Below are 14402 nucleotides of genomic sequence, written 5' to 3' on the forward strand. Positions count from 1 at the left end.
CTGACTATTTCTAGTGATGGGGGTTCATACTTTCTCAGCAGCTTTACCCATTGTGGGACAGTTCTGTTGGAGCCAGCCCTCCATACCTCTGTTATATGTGATAATTATTTGCATGCCTCTGTTATTCAGGCATACATTTAGAAAGCACATTTATACATTTTTTTTTAGCAAGATTGTGCTTTTTTTTTTTTTTCTCACATGGACACAGGTTGGTGGAGAATTTCCATCTTTGCCTAAGAGTTCACACCTATGCATATCATTTACTTTTCTCTAGAGGCCAAGAGAGCAGCAGTGGTCACGTGCCTATGCTGATCTGGTATTAACCTACGTCTTTGAGAGTAATTCTTATTGAGTTTGTCAAGGAAAAGTATTTCCACTTTTGAAAAGGGAACAGAAGGAATCGTTTCAAATTTTCACTTGTCCTCATTCTTCTAAGCAATTTTCAAGTTGATTTAGAGATCCGTCTAAATCCCAGTCCTGGTTTTCCACTGATCTGCTGAGGTTAAGGAGTTAATGACAAAGTTCTCTATGTCTCAGTCGCCTTTCTTTAAATGGAGATGAATCTACTCTCCCTATGTGGAGGATCAAATAATAACAACCAGAGGGTTTTGAAAAATATAAAGTGCTCAGAATTAAAGTAGTATTATTTGTGGTAACACGTCAAGATACAACTTAAAGTCCTAAACATATTGTCTTCTTGAGTGTTGAGGTCAGTATGAATAAAACCCACCTCATTTCACAAATCTAAAATACTTAAACTGCCCACTACTCGTAAGGCGAAAACGAGAGCATAAAGATGTTGGCTTTGGTAATGTTTAGTCTGTCAGGTCTCCTGCTTTGCAAATGGAGAAATACAAATAGAGAAAAAGTAATGATAAAAGACCGAGCAGGGCAAGAGAGGAAAAAAACAGACCAAAACCTGTTAACCAGCTTTTAGTAGGGCTTCCATTGTGGATTCCAATGATTAGAAAAAAGAAACAACTTGAGAAGGCAAAGCACCTGAGGTTGATGGTTGATCTCATGAAGTCTTCTTTCTATGTTACTGTTTCTGACAAATGTGCCTTGGTGATCACATGTTGTTTGTTTGTTTGTTGTTTGTTTTTAAGTAGCACAGATTTTTGGAACAAAATAGTGAAGCTTGAGCTAAAGTTAAATCCAAACTGTACATTACAATCCATTTGTTTATTTGGTTTTCAAGTCCCCAAATGAACCGTTTGGTTCAGAAAAAAGCAAAACAGGTTGATAAATTGAAGTTGTTTGTTTGTTTGTTGTTTGTTTTTAAGTAGCACAGATTTTTGGAACAAAATAGTGAAGATTGAGCTAAAGTTAAATCCAAACTGTACATTACAATCCATTTGTTTATTTGGTTTTCAAGTCCCCAAATGAACCGTTTGGTTCAGAAAAGAGCAAAACAGGTTGATAAATTGAATTTTTTTTTAAAAAAGGACAAAAGTTCATTTTCCACAGTCAGAAAGAAAATGCTGCCAGATTTACTGTGTAACTATTACAAACGTAGGTTTATATAACTTTTGAGATTCATATATATACTATTATCAAGGTCTTTGATTTACTTTGTAAATACTAAGTAGTCAATAAAGTACAGAGAGATGAATCAGCTTGAGTTACATTTTCCATATTCAAAATAGTAAAATCTAGCATAAAAATCCAGTGGCTCAAATCAGCTACAATTCCTGAGGGACTGCTATATCCCAATCATGAAGGAATTTTTTAAAAGGCTGTATCTTTCCATAAATGGCCTTAAGAACAAAAGTATGGGGAAAGTAAAATATCAGTAAAAATATTTAAATTCTAGTTAAAGAGAACAGTTGATGAGCTGAGATAAGGCAGGGCATTATCAATTACCAGAATGAATTATAAATGTTCAAGGAAGGAGATAACACTTTCAAGCTAGGGTCCTCTGGAAAGGCATCACAAAAGAGGTGAAATTTGAACCAGAAATTCATGACTGACTAGGATACGGATACTGAAGAGGACAGAGGAGCTCATTCCAGATGAATGGAATAGAAGGAAAAAAATGCAGAGGTAGGAAATTGTAAGATGCATTTGAGAGGTAACAGCACATGTTTGATCTAGGATGCCATGGTATGATCACCTTGAAAGGAAGGTTAGTGATTTCTAAATCATAAAACTATTTATTTACATCTAAAATAAAGATAACATTTATTATCACAAGTTGCATAAAAACATACAGCTCTTACCAAAAGGATTTTTGATAGAAAAATATTTGTTTAAACACATTGTGATATTTGTAGAAACAGTATACTATTGCTGTACCTCCAGCTAAAGATTCAAAGAAACTATATTTCTAATAATTGAAATATAGGAAATCATAAAATTGAAAGAGAACACACTTAGATATTAAAAACATGTATGCCTGGAAAGAGAAAGCATGGAAATGTCATGCTTCATGCATCCTCTTTGCTGGATAGGAGGCAAGGTATAAAACTGTAGTATTATATGGAATAGGATGGAACTCTGGACAGCATCTGCTCCAGTCACCTCATTTTACAGTGAAGAAAAGCTCAGAGAGGATCCAGGCCTCCTAAGTCTGAGTCCAGGTCACTGTTTGCCAAGGGTTTGTAGAGGAGGACAGTTAAAGGATCAAGGTGAGTGAAGATCATTTGAAGAGTAGAGGTGGGGAATATGCTGGAGTTTGTTGCACCCAGAAATTACCCAATAGCTGTAGGATAAAGAGAAGCATCACTGAGCTGCAGTGATGGCAGAACTGAAATTAACGCAAATCTTCAGGACAGACAAAACATGCTCCCTGACTTTCTCCCACAAAGCCTGAATCTCAAGAACAAAAGCCGGAAGACAGGTGATGGGTGAGGTCCAAGGGATGAGTATGATAAGCCTGGCAGAAGTTTAAGGAAGCAAGAAAGTCTTAAATAGAGGTTGTAGGAAAGCGAAGACCTTTCCTATGGTGTATCCCAGTGCCTAGAGGAATACCTGGCACATGGTAAGGGTTCAGTAAATATTTATCAAATACTGATTGCATAAATGTTTTTGTGAGGCTTTATTGAATTGGTTGAACCACGAAATTTACAGTGGATGCAAAATGATGACTAGTCAGAAAGGGCTGGTTGAATAGTAGGTGTGAGTGTGGAAAGACTAGAGTTCCTTGCAATAGGAGAGAAATAGTTATGCTGGGAATGAGCATAGAGTGGGTTAGAGGAGGAAGGTAAGTAATGGGGAAGATGTGATGTAAGAGAAGAAACTCTAAGATATCAGAGAAAAGTATGCCTTGATGCTGTCCAGGATATGACCATCGTGATTTATGAATTTTACAAAGCACTAACCATAAAATCATAGAGGCTTGATAAATATTTGGGCAGCAAATATAATTGAGATCTTTTGTGACTTGATAATTCTATGATTTAAACCAAATGGGTTTGAAACTGAAGGCATGGGTAATTTCTAAGATCACTTCTTACCTAAGTTTAGATGATCCAGTGAATTAAAGTAGAGATCACTGACAACAGTCCTCCCAGAACTTCTCTGGGGCAGTCCTCATTGTTCCCTAAAACAGGAAACAAATCCTAGACGGAAGTAGTGGATTAATCCAAAAATATTACAGGAGTTAAGAGCACATCTTTTGAAATTCTGTAAAATGGAGGTCATAATAGCTACCTCACAGATTTTATTGCGTAGATAAAATAAGATTACATGCCTAAAATGGCTCAGCAGAGCTATCAAGCCTGAAAAGACGTGGAGGAAGTTTACATGTTGATTGAAAGAAGCCAGTCTGAAAAGGCTACACACATGCTATACGGTTCCAATTATATGACATTCTGATTTTTAAAAGCCAAAGCTATAGAGATGTAAGAAGATCACGGATTGGGGTAATGAAGAGGGCGGGATGAATAGGTGGAACACGGGGGATTTTCAGGGCAGCAAAACTCTTCAGTATGATGCTGTAATAGTGAATACATGACATTATGCATCTGGCAAAACCTAAAGAACTGTACAATACAGAGTGAACCCTAATGTAAACTATGGATTTTAGTTAATAACAATGTATCAGTATTGGTTCATCAACTGTAACAAATGTACCACTCTGGTGGAGGATGTTAATGATAGCATGGATTAGTTTCCTAGAGTTACTGTAACAAAACACCACAAACAACAGTTAATTATGTCTCACAGTTCCAGAGGCTGGAAGTCCAAAATCAAGGTTTCAGCCGGGCCACGCTTCCTCTGAAGACCCCTCTGGCAGCATCAGGCGTCCCTTGGCCTCTGTCTTCTCATGATCTCCCTTCTGTGTGTGTCTGTCTCTGTGCCAAATTTTCCCTTTATATAAGGACACCCTCATATTGGATGAGGGTCCACCCTAATAACCTCATCTTAACTTGACTACATCTTACCTGCCACCTACCCTGTCCCACACAAAAGTGGAAACAGACTAGTTCTCCTTATAAAGTCACAGGAAATATCTGTATAGGGTCACATGCACAGAGAGAAAAAAAAAAAAAAAAACCCAGCCTCATGAATATAAAGCATAATAGTAGATTCTTCGTCGAAAGACACACATCAGAAATTAAACTCAATTTTTGAAGGAAAAGAATCACAAATTAGATTTAACAAATATAAATGTACTTTAAGTCCCAATATAGGGAGGGAGGTAAAGAAGAAAAAAGTGATGAAGAAAAAACAATTTTTTTAAATGGCAGAAGAAATACCAATAATTATTTTACCTGTGAAATGAGGTAAAGAGGGAAAGACAGTCAGGAGGAAAGGGAGAAGGTGAGAGTTTGGGAAGCCCTAAAGTAGTGACAAGATACAGGAGGACATGCCCCTTGTCACATCGTGCTCGTCCCCTGGGCCATGGGCTTTGCAGAATCATCACCAGAAGGAAAAGCAGTGTGTTAAGTGATTTAAAATCTGCAGCACTGACTTGTTCCTTAATTATGTCTGTGCAGATATGCTGTTTTAAGAAAATCCAGTCTGTGAGAACCCATATTGAAAAGACAGATATATCCGTAGGTAATGATTTATCTGCCTTTGCAAAGCTTTTTTCCCCCACACTTCACGAAAGGATTCACATCAGAGTTCTTTCAATCACATAACCTCAATCCCCCCAGCACAAAAATTTAGATTTTCATAAAACTTGTCAAGATTCCCATCTGTCACATCCATCCATCCATACTTCTTTCATGCTACTCTGTGCATTCGTGATGCTCGAGAGCTTCATGGTGCACAGAGTCACCCAGCTTTGACAGTTCATCATGTCATTGGTTGAGAGTTTGTTCTATAACCGATGTTGCTGGAAAGAATTCAGCTCTGACTAGGGGTAGGGGAGGAAATGAAGGATTATTGGTTGGGGACATGGAAGCTGCTGCTCTCAAAAGAGGGAAAGAAATGACTTACACTTCTACCCAGACATGGCTCGCGTACATAAGAACAGGGCCAGAGAAGTGCATGAAAGCTCTGTGACATAAGGGAGTGTGGATGAAGAAAGACCTCCAGCCCATCCTGGTTCGAGACCAGCCAAGAGCCATTTTCACAAACACACACACCTTCTCTCCCCTGCACAACACACACACACACACACACACACCCCAGGAGTCTACCCACGGTGCACAGATGCATGTGCACAGCTCTCTCCCTCAGCTACACCTGCCACACACCCACACAGCACGACCCGGACAGGCACAGGTCTGTAGAGATGCGTGGAACAGCACACGCTGCACTCTCAGAGCCCCACATGCTTACTCAGCAGCACTCACATGACAGATAGTTTGTCCACAGATGGGACAGAAAAAGAGTGCCCGAGTAAGTCATAAAAGGTGAAGAGTAGGAGGAGAGAATGGGTAGGAGAAAAAGAATGTGCGTGGGTAGAGAGCCAGGGATGATGGCCAGCCAAAGTGACCGCACGATGTCAGTCAGTTTCACTTCCCTTTGAGCCTCCAAGACCCTGCCGGCTCTGCAAACCATGTGCATCTCGGGCCTGCGTGGGGTATCGATTCCACCACTCGGTAGCACCTCCTCCAGAGACATAGGCTGAGAGTCACTGCTGCTGCCAAGCAGACAGACGGGCTGCTCGACTTGAAGAGGTAGGAGCAAGCACCAGAGGCTTGGAGGATGCTCTGCAAGCTACTTGGGTAGCTTAAGAAAAGTAAAGTTATTTGCTTACAAATAGAACTCTTTCTCCCATTTCTGTGTGCTGTTGCTGTAGTTATTCAAGAGGGGAGTTATATGCAACAAAAGACCGTGCTGAAGGAAGAAAAGAGAAGCATCTACTTTTTCACCATGCTTACAAATAGAACTCTTTCTCCCATTTCTGTGTGCTGTTGCTGTAGTTATTCAAGAGGGGGGTTATATGCAACAAAAGACCGTGCTGAAGGAAGAAAAGAGAAGCATCTACTTTTTCACCATACCTGAGTACCCGAGTTTTCATTCAACTGCCCACAGGGCTGTCCTCACATCCACCTGCATTGTGGTCAGAGCAGGAGCCCGGCCCAGGGAGGGGGACCCACAGATGGCCTCTTAGAGGACTCTCAAGTCACTTTTTAAAATTCTAATAATTATGGAGAGATCAGATTGGGAAAGGTAGAGAAATTTCTTTATGATTGATAAAATAATAAAAAGAAAAACTGGTTGTTTTCCATCATATCTAGCAAAGTCTTGGGAAGTGCTCTTGACAAGGGTAAGATAGAAAAACAGATTAAAATTTTAAAAACCCCAAATAAACACCAAAATTTGAATTTCTAAAAATTTATAAGCAGTATAAATAATACCATAGAGAAAAAGAAAGGAGAAAAAATTTGAGCACTGTGTAGTTTTGTTTTTGTTGGCTGAGGTTTTATTTTTGTTTTTGTGGGTTTTTTTAGGAGGAAAAAAACCCCTTCAAAATAAAAGAATTTGGCAATGTATTTAAGAAGTTTTCTGAACTTGGCTTTAAAATCTAAGTTTTGTTTTTTGCTCCTTTAAACAAAGATGCCGTCAGGTGATGGCTTTAGGTTTTGTACAGCTCCTTATTTTCTTACGCAGGGCGAACGGCTCGTTTCATGTGCACAGAAAGGGCTGGAAAATATTTTTGTGATCCGAGCGCAGCAGAGAGTCTAAGATTCCAGAGGAAGTGGAGGCCTCCCGCTCCACACAGGAAACAATCTTCAAGCAGGCCTTAAATGCCAGATTCCAGGCCGAGTTTAACTAACCACTGACAGCTCTGTAAACAAAGCAAGGACGAAAAGAGCCCGCTTCCCCTTTTCTGGTAGTCATTTTGGGTTTGGGGGCTGCAGGGGAATTCGGGAATACTTGACTCCATGGCACAGAAACGCAGGGGAAGCAGGCTCCTCATTTGAACAGCTCGAAAGGGAAGATCTTTCCGGAATTAAAACCAACACGGAGGAGGTAGGAAAGGGTAAAATGGTTGGATTACATCTGGAGAAAGAGCCGGGATTTTTGAGCTCCAAAAACAGCTCGATTGCAACTTCACTACTTTTAAAAATGCTGCTTCGTTATGTTTATTCATGGTACTGTTGCTGTGATCTTTATTAAAATCCTGATGCTAACATTCTTTTGGAATATGCAAATTATGCCTAGATACTGTATTATTTTATTTCTCTCTTACTTTCTTCTTAGTTCCTACATATTCCTTTTCTTGCCACTTCTCCCCCCCCCACTCTTCTGTTTTTTTCTTTGTTCACTTTTTTATAACTTTTGTCTGGGGTTCAGCAAGTCACAGAGAACAAAATCATTCAATAGCTCTTGAATGATCCACCAAAATATCTCAAGTCTTCAAAATCTGTCTATCTCCTGAGATCTTTATTATTTTTTTTTTATAAATATAATCCTTGGATCTTACTCGTCTCTAATAGTTTCATGAATAAAACTGAATATAATACAGCTTGGGAGTCAGTTGGTCACTGACCACCTTACCAGCCTTCTAAGGTATTTTTCTTAAGGGTAAAGAAAAAAAGTAGGGCAGGGGGATGGGAGGGATGAAAAATGGGGAGGGGTACAAAAGAGATTCATAACAGGTAATACTCCAATTCATCTATGATACTGACTCTATCTCCTCTCTTTTAGATCCAGACATTATCTGGTCTCCCTAAACCTGAAACCACATCATGGATGACTTTGAACGTCGCAGAGAACTTAGGAGGCAGAAGAGGGAGGAGATGAGGCTCGAAGCAGAAAGGTAAGAATCCAGATTGAGAAATACTTGTATTCCTTTATTAATGATGTTGTTTTCAGGCCTCAGACACCATCCCTCTGCAGGGCCAAATGTACGGTATTGCACACTAAACTGTTTGCAAAAGTAGTTATGAAAAATTTTCCTAACTGTTAAGACTCTGAGTTCTGCATTAAAAAAAAAAAGCACCAAGAAAAATAGATTTGAGGAGCATCAAATAGCTGCCTTTAATCAATGCCTTTCTACTAGAATATTTAAATGACAATGGTGATATGTGAATACAGGTTTAAAAAGCATTTATAATATTGAAATGACAGAAAAGTGCCAAATATTGAATATTGGAACTATTTTGGAAATGAAAGTCTTCAGTTTAAAGAAAGTAAAGGCAAAATGTCTCATCTGAATCTTGTGACAAATTTTTATTCTTTTTAGAAAAGCATCCCAATTCTGTAATCTTCATAGTACAGGTTAATAGCCAGTGGGCTATGTTCCTGTGGTGATCTGGGTCTGGTTGGTAGTTGTTATGTTGTGTGAGGCCTCTGTGGTGGTGACTTTGAGGGCAGTTTGGGAAATTAAGCATTGTTGTATGAAGTATGGGGCATAGATGCATATTTTTAAATTTTAGGCCTTAGAGCAAAGGACAGTGGCATTTAATGTGGCTTAAATCAGATGTTCTTTTGGAAAAGCAGATTAGGCATGATCTTAAAATCAAACAATGATCTTAAAATCAAATGAGTTTTGCCTCCCAGTATTCCCAATGCACAGATGAAAATATGGTGGCAGGTCCACCCTGGTGATCCTACAGTAGAAAACTGGAAACTTACACCTATAACAAAGAGTATTGGGGGCCTTATCTTTACTTATTTGTATGGGGAAGGCAAAAGAAGATGAGATTACTGCCTTTGATTAACTTGGCCAGGGTAGGCTGCCACTCATGGAATGTCCACGCCCTTACATGTGGCAACACACACGGTAGCCACACTCTGTGGGCTCAAATCCTAGCTCTGCCGCTTATGAGCTATGTGGCCATGAGCAAGTGACTTCTCTCTAAGCCACAGTGGCCTTATTCATAAAATAGGCATAATGTCTACATAGCTTGTATGGTTGTTGGGAAGATTATTGAACTTCGTAAACAGCCTAGCCCAGTACCTGGCACATAGTAGGCGTTCCATAAATGACAGCTATTATGATGATTATTAACCATTATCACTAGCTAAACAAGAAAGAAACAACAGCTATATAGCCAGAACTAAACATTAATGCCAAGAGAAGGAAAGACAGTCATCATCCTGCAACGAAACTTGTCAGAAAACGCTTCTTGGAAGCTATGGAGCAAGTCATGATGGGGATGAAGAGTATAAGGGAAGCTGTCTAGGTGAGGGAAAGACACCAGCGCAAGCCCAGAGGTGGAGATAAGAATCCTGGTGCAGGTATTGATATTCAGCTCTGTACCCCACAGATATGTACAATCAACTGTGTTTCAATTAAAAAAAAAAAATGCTGGTGGGGGAAACCTGTTCAGCACTTGAGGGAAAAAGGAGGGACTTGCCTCTTGGGTGTTTCACATAAGAGAAATAGACGGACACTTAATAGAAGAGTTATGTGTGATGTGTCTTGGAGAAAGGTGTCTACAGTGCACTAGAACGTGGGGACCCAGCACCAGAAGAGTTAGTTTTGAACTCAGAGTAATGAGGGCCTGAATCAGGGCAGTAAAAGGGAAATGAAAAAAGATCAGATGTAAGGGTATTTACAGAGGGAGAATTAGCAAACCTTTCAGGAGAGAGAAAAACTCAAAGACAAATGTAAAGAATATAGGTTTGAGGAGGTGGAAGGAAGGTCCCTGAACTGTGCCAAATAGGGAAGGTGGGAAGGGTTCCACTCTTAGGAGGTCACAGGAGCCATGTTTAATTTCAGGTAGAAACCACATCCAAATGGAGATTTCCTCCCAGCACTTGGAGATAGGAGATTTCAATCTTTGTTCAGAAAGGAAGAGAAATTATTATTAAAAAGGTAAATTTGGGCATATTCAGTATTGTGGTGGCAGTACATAAGCTAGAGTGATAGTCCCAGGAAAGCAAATGTAGAAAAAGTGAGAGGTCATGAAGGCATAATGGAAACCATCCCAGGAGATAAGGTATCAGGGAGATGCGGGGCACCAGGGAGAGTGTGGGGCACCAGTGCTGAGGGGCCACCGAAGCCCGGACCCGATGGAGCTCACCACTTCCCAGTGCTGTGTCATTTGGCCTCAGGTTCTCCTGACAGTCTGCGAAAATCTTCACCCAGAAAATACTTATGAAGCACCAACCAGGTTTCAGTGTCTGCACTAGGGATGGGAAAGTAGTGGAGATAAATAAATGGATGTGGTTTCTGCCTTTGGGTACATCACGGCACCCTAGAATGAGGACGTGTGTGATAGGTACCAGGTAGGTCAGTAGCTTCGGCTTCTTTGCTTTCTACGTGAATGGGGGCACAGGGAGTCAATGAAACAGGAATGGCAGAACTCATTTACTGTGGTTACAGCCGTGCTGTGATTAGAGCAAATGAAAAAGGTTTCTTCAGACCCAGGATGTTGCCTAAAAACTGACCACACAGCCACATGATTCATCTCTTCCAGTTTTTTGTTGTGTGTGGAAGGATTTGTCTTCCTTTAATGTCAGTCTAAAAAGGTGTGTAAAGCTTAGTTAGGTACCCTTAATAACCAAAATAGATCTACACAGATTTATCCTAACCTTGTTAAACTTACATTTCTGTCTATATTACTTATTTGGTGATGTTATATTCCAACTGTTTTCTTTTCTTTCTTTTTTTCTTTATTTCTTCCTTTCTAAGAGAGAGAAGTACTTAAGTACTTCTTTATATTTGCACTAAGTTTACTTTTTTGTGATTCTAGGTGAACTTTCTAATTCTGTTTTTCTGGAATTTGGTAAGCAAGTCCTTGTTCACCCTTCAGGATTTTGTAAAATCTGATCATTTATGGGAATAGTGAAGGTCAGGCTTTATGGTCCAGCCAACTTTAATGGGAAAGTGCAGGGTGTGTACAGGAAACAGATGGCCAGAACCAGAAACCAAGCGCCGTCTAAAATCGTGGTTTTGATGTGAAGACAAAGGGCATATGAGACCCTGGGCAAGTCCCTCTTCCTTTAGCTCCAGACCTTGGCTTCCTCCTGTGTAACAGGAGTGGGCGTTTTCTTGGGGGGGATTGGTGGTCATTTTTAGTTTCTCCTGTGCTTTTGATATTTTCTAGTTTTTCTTTTGTACAGTGATCATTCAAAACCAAATAAGCAATAAGACAATTTTCCATTTTGGAAAAAAATAATTGTACAGCCCTATGCATTATACCTGGGCCAGAGAAGATCTAACTTTCCTTTGGATTTAGGGAACTAAAAGAAATAATCCAGATGTGGAGCAGCAGTGGAATAAATTAGTCAAAATAGAGTGGCTCCAAGGCTCAGAGATGCAGATTCATTTATTCATTCTCAACAATTTTAATCAGGCATTCGTTTTGCTCCAGGCTGTGTTGGGTGCTGAGGATAGACCAACAAAATGACAGAATTGGCAAGAGTATACTTAGTGCTTTTCAACCTACATAGAGCCAAGAACTGATCAAGAAACTACTTTTATATCTTNTCTTCCAGTTTTTTGTTGTGTGTGGAAGGATTTGTCTTCCTTTAATGTCAGTCTAAAAAGGCGTGTAAAGCTTAGTTAGGTACCCTTAATAACCAAAATAGATCTACACAGATTTATCCTAACCTTGTTAAACTTACATTTCTGTGATTTATCCTAACCTTGTTAAACTTACATTTCTTATTTGGTGATGTTATATTCCAACTGTTTTCTTTTCTTTCTCTTTTTCTTTATTTCTTCCTTTCTAAGAGAGAGAAGTACTTAAGTACTTCTTTATATTTGCACTAAGTTTACTTTTTTGTGATTCTAGGTGAACTTTCTAATTCTGTTTTTCTGGAATTTGGTAAGCAAGTCCTTGTTCACCCTTCAGGATTTTGTAAAATCTGATCATTTATGGGAATAGTGAAGGTCAGGCTTTATGGTCCAGCCAACTTTAATGGGAAAGTGCAGGGTGTGTACAGGAAACAGATGGCCAGAACCAGAAACCAAGCGCCGTCTAAAATCGTGGTTTTGATGTGAAGACAAAGGGCATATGAGACCCTGGGCAAGTCCCTCTTCCTTTAGCTCCAGACCTTGGCTTCCTCCTGTGTAACAGGAGTGGGCGTTTTCTTGGGGGGGATTGGTGGTCATTTTTAGTTTCTCCTGTGCTTTTGATATTTTCTAGTTTTTCTTTTGTACAGTGATCATTCAAAACCAAATAAGCAATAAGACAATTTTCCATTTTGGAAAAAAATAATTGTACAGCCCTATGCATTATACCTGGGCCAGAGAAGATCTAACTTTCCTTTGGATTTAGGGAACTAAAAGAAATAATCCAGATGTGGAGCAGCAGTGGAATAAATTAGTCAAAATAGAGTGGCTCCAAGGCTCAGAGATGCAGATTCATTTATTCATTCTCAACAATTTTAATCAGGCATTCGTTTTGCTCCAGGCTCTGTGTTGGGTGCTGAGGATAGACCAACAAAATGACAGAATTGGCAAGAGTGAGATGCAGATTCATTTATTCATTCTCAACAATTTTAATCAGGCATTCGTTTTGCTCCAGGCTGTGTTGGGTGCTGAGGATAGACCAACAAAATGACAGAATTGGCAAGAGTATACTTAGTGCTTTTCAACCTACATAGAGCCAAGAACTGATCAAGAAACTACTTTTATATCTTCAAATATACTGTGTACTGTGGTTTTGGTTCATATCTATTAAAGATTATGCCCTTTGTGTACTAAACGCCTGCAGACAGTGTGGAGGATGGGCTACCACAGAAAAGAGAAAGTCCCTTGACTTTCCTTACCCATAAAGACTTTCCACGTAAAAATACCCTGTTATTTTAATTAGTTGTTACTGAGTTTGATTAGCAGGTGCAGTTCCACTTTGCAATGATAATAATTTAAAACTTGTACTTTCACCAGATGTTATAACCACAAATTAAAACAATCTGGATCTTTACACATTTTATTTCTCAGAAATAGATCTTTTAAATGATCATTTACAAAATCAGCTGCACACTTTGTATCATGCTGGCTTCCATGTGTTCAAGACTGGCGTTTGCTTCCTGCATCACGGCTGCCACGGGACTCTGTCGTACACATACCTCATTCCAAAGGTTGTCGTCCAGTCCATTTCCAATAATCTAACTTTCCAATAACCTAGTCTGCAAACCTGGTTAATCAAAAACATCCCTCCCTTCTTAGTCTTGCCCCTTAGCCTGTGCAACTTTTATTCTACTCACCTTGCCGTTGTCCTTCATTTGGCTTTTCATTCAGAGTCCTTGAAATGAGGTCTTTGGATTTGGTAAAAGGAGATATTCATTTAGTTATCAAAAAAAAATATCTACTGAGTATCTACAAAATTCAAGATACTATACTGAACCATAAAGATCAATGGTCACCAGTAGAGATAGTGTCTCAATGAGTCGTGAAGCTCATATCCTAGGTGGATTAGTAACTTTAGGGCAATCTTGACCAAAAGGAGAAGAAAACAATTTCAGCAGCCAGGGTGAAAAGTGCAGGTAATCAGTGAAAATCCTTAATGCATTGTTTCTAAGCAAAAGATACTATTTATATACACCTCAAATTAAACTTTTTAAAATCAATTACCTATTGAAACAAATGAATAAAAATTTAGTTTTGCTGTTCATTATTCTCCATCAATGTCATGGGAAGAAAAAATTAAATAAATATATTCTGCTTCCCTTTCTGTTTCTGTCTTTGGTTTCAGTCCCTCTCACTCTGCTTTCTTCTCTGTGTTCCTTGGTGCCCCTTCACGTATGTTTTCCTCTGATCCAGGTTCTTCCTCATCAACACTTGACTCATTTGGTTCTGTATCTCTTCCCATCCGTACTCCTTATCTGTCTAGTCTGTTGTATCATCAGGAAATACATACTTCGCGGGGAAAGGAAGATATTTTCAAAGAGGAAAGAGGGAGATCCAGCTCTCTTCCTATTCAGCAAATACAAAAAGTACTAGGCATTTCATGTGCATCTAGTAAAGATGTACTGATCCCAGCACCAGCAATAGTTATGTCTGAATGGAATGTATGTGTTTCATAGAAAGGAAGGAATGCTGTATTAAAATTTATTAATATTTATGAGGCATAATGGCAGGAGGCAGGATAGCTTAGCAG

The 14402-nt window shown here is 39.3% G+C and overlaps 1 protein-coding gene across 1 annotated transcript in view; it reads left to right on the top strand.

Moving 5' to 3' along the window:
• Positions 1-14402, top strand: part of CALD1 (caldesmon 1) — a 189075-nt gene that overhangs the window by 82386 nt on the left and 92287 nt on the right. The window contains exon 3 of the mRNA XM_008574173.1: positions 8053-8164. Coding sequence (XP_008572395.1) covers positions 8094-8164 — 71 coding nt within the window. The 5' untranslated portion in view covers positions 8053-8093. The remainder of the gene's footprint in view (positions 1-8052; positions 8165-14402) is intronic.

The sequence above is a fragment of the Galeopterus variegatus genome, unplaced genomic scaffold (assembly GCF_000696425.1).
Source record: "Galeopterus variegatus unplaced genomic scaffold, G_variegatus-3.0.2 Scaffold1008, whole genome shotgun sequence".
Classification (NCBI taxonomy): Eukaryota; Metazoa; Chordata; class Mammalia; order Dermoptera; family Cynocephalidae; genus Galeopterus; species Galeopterus variegatus.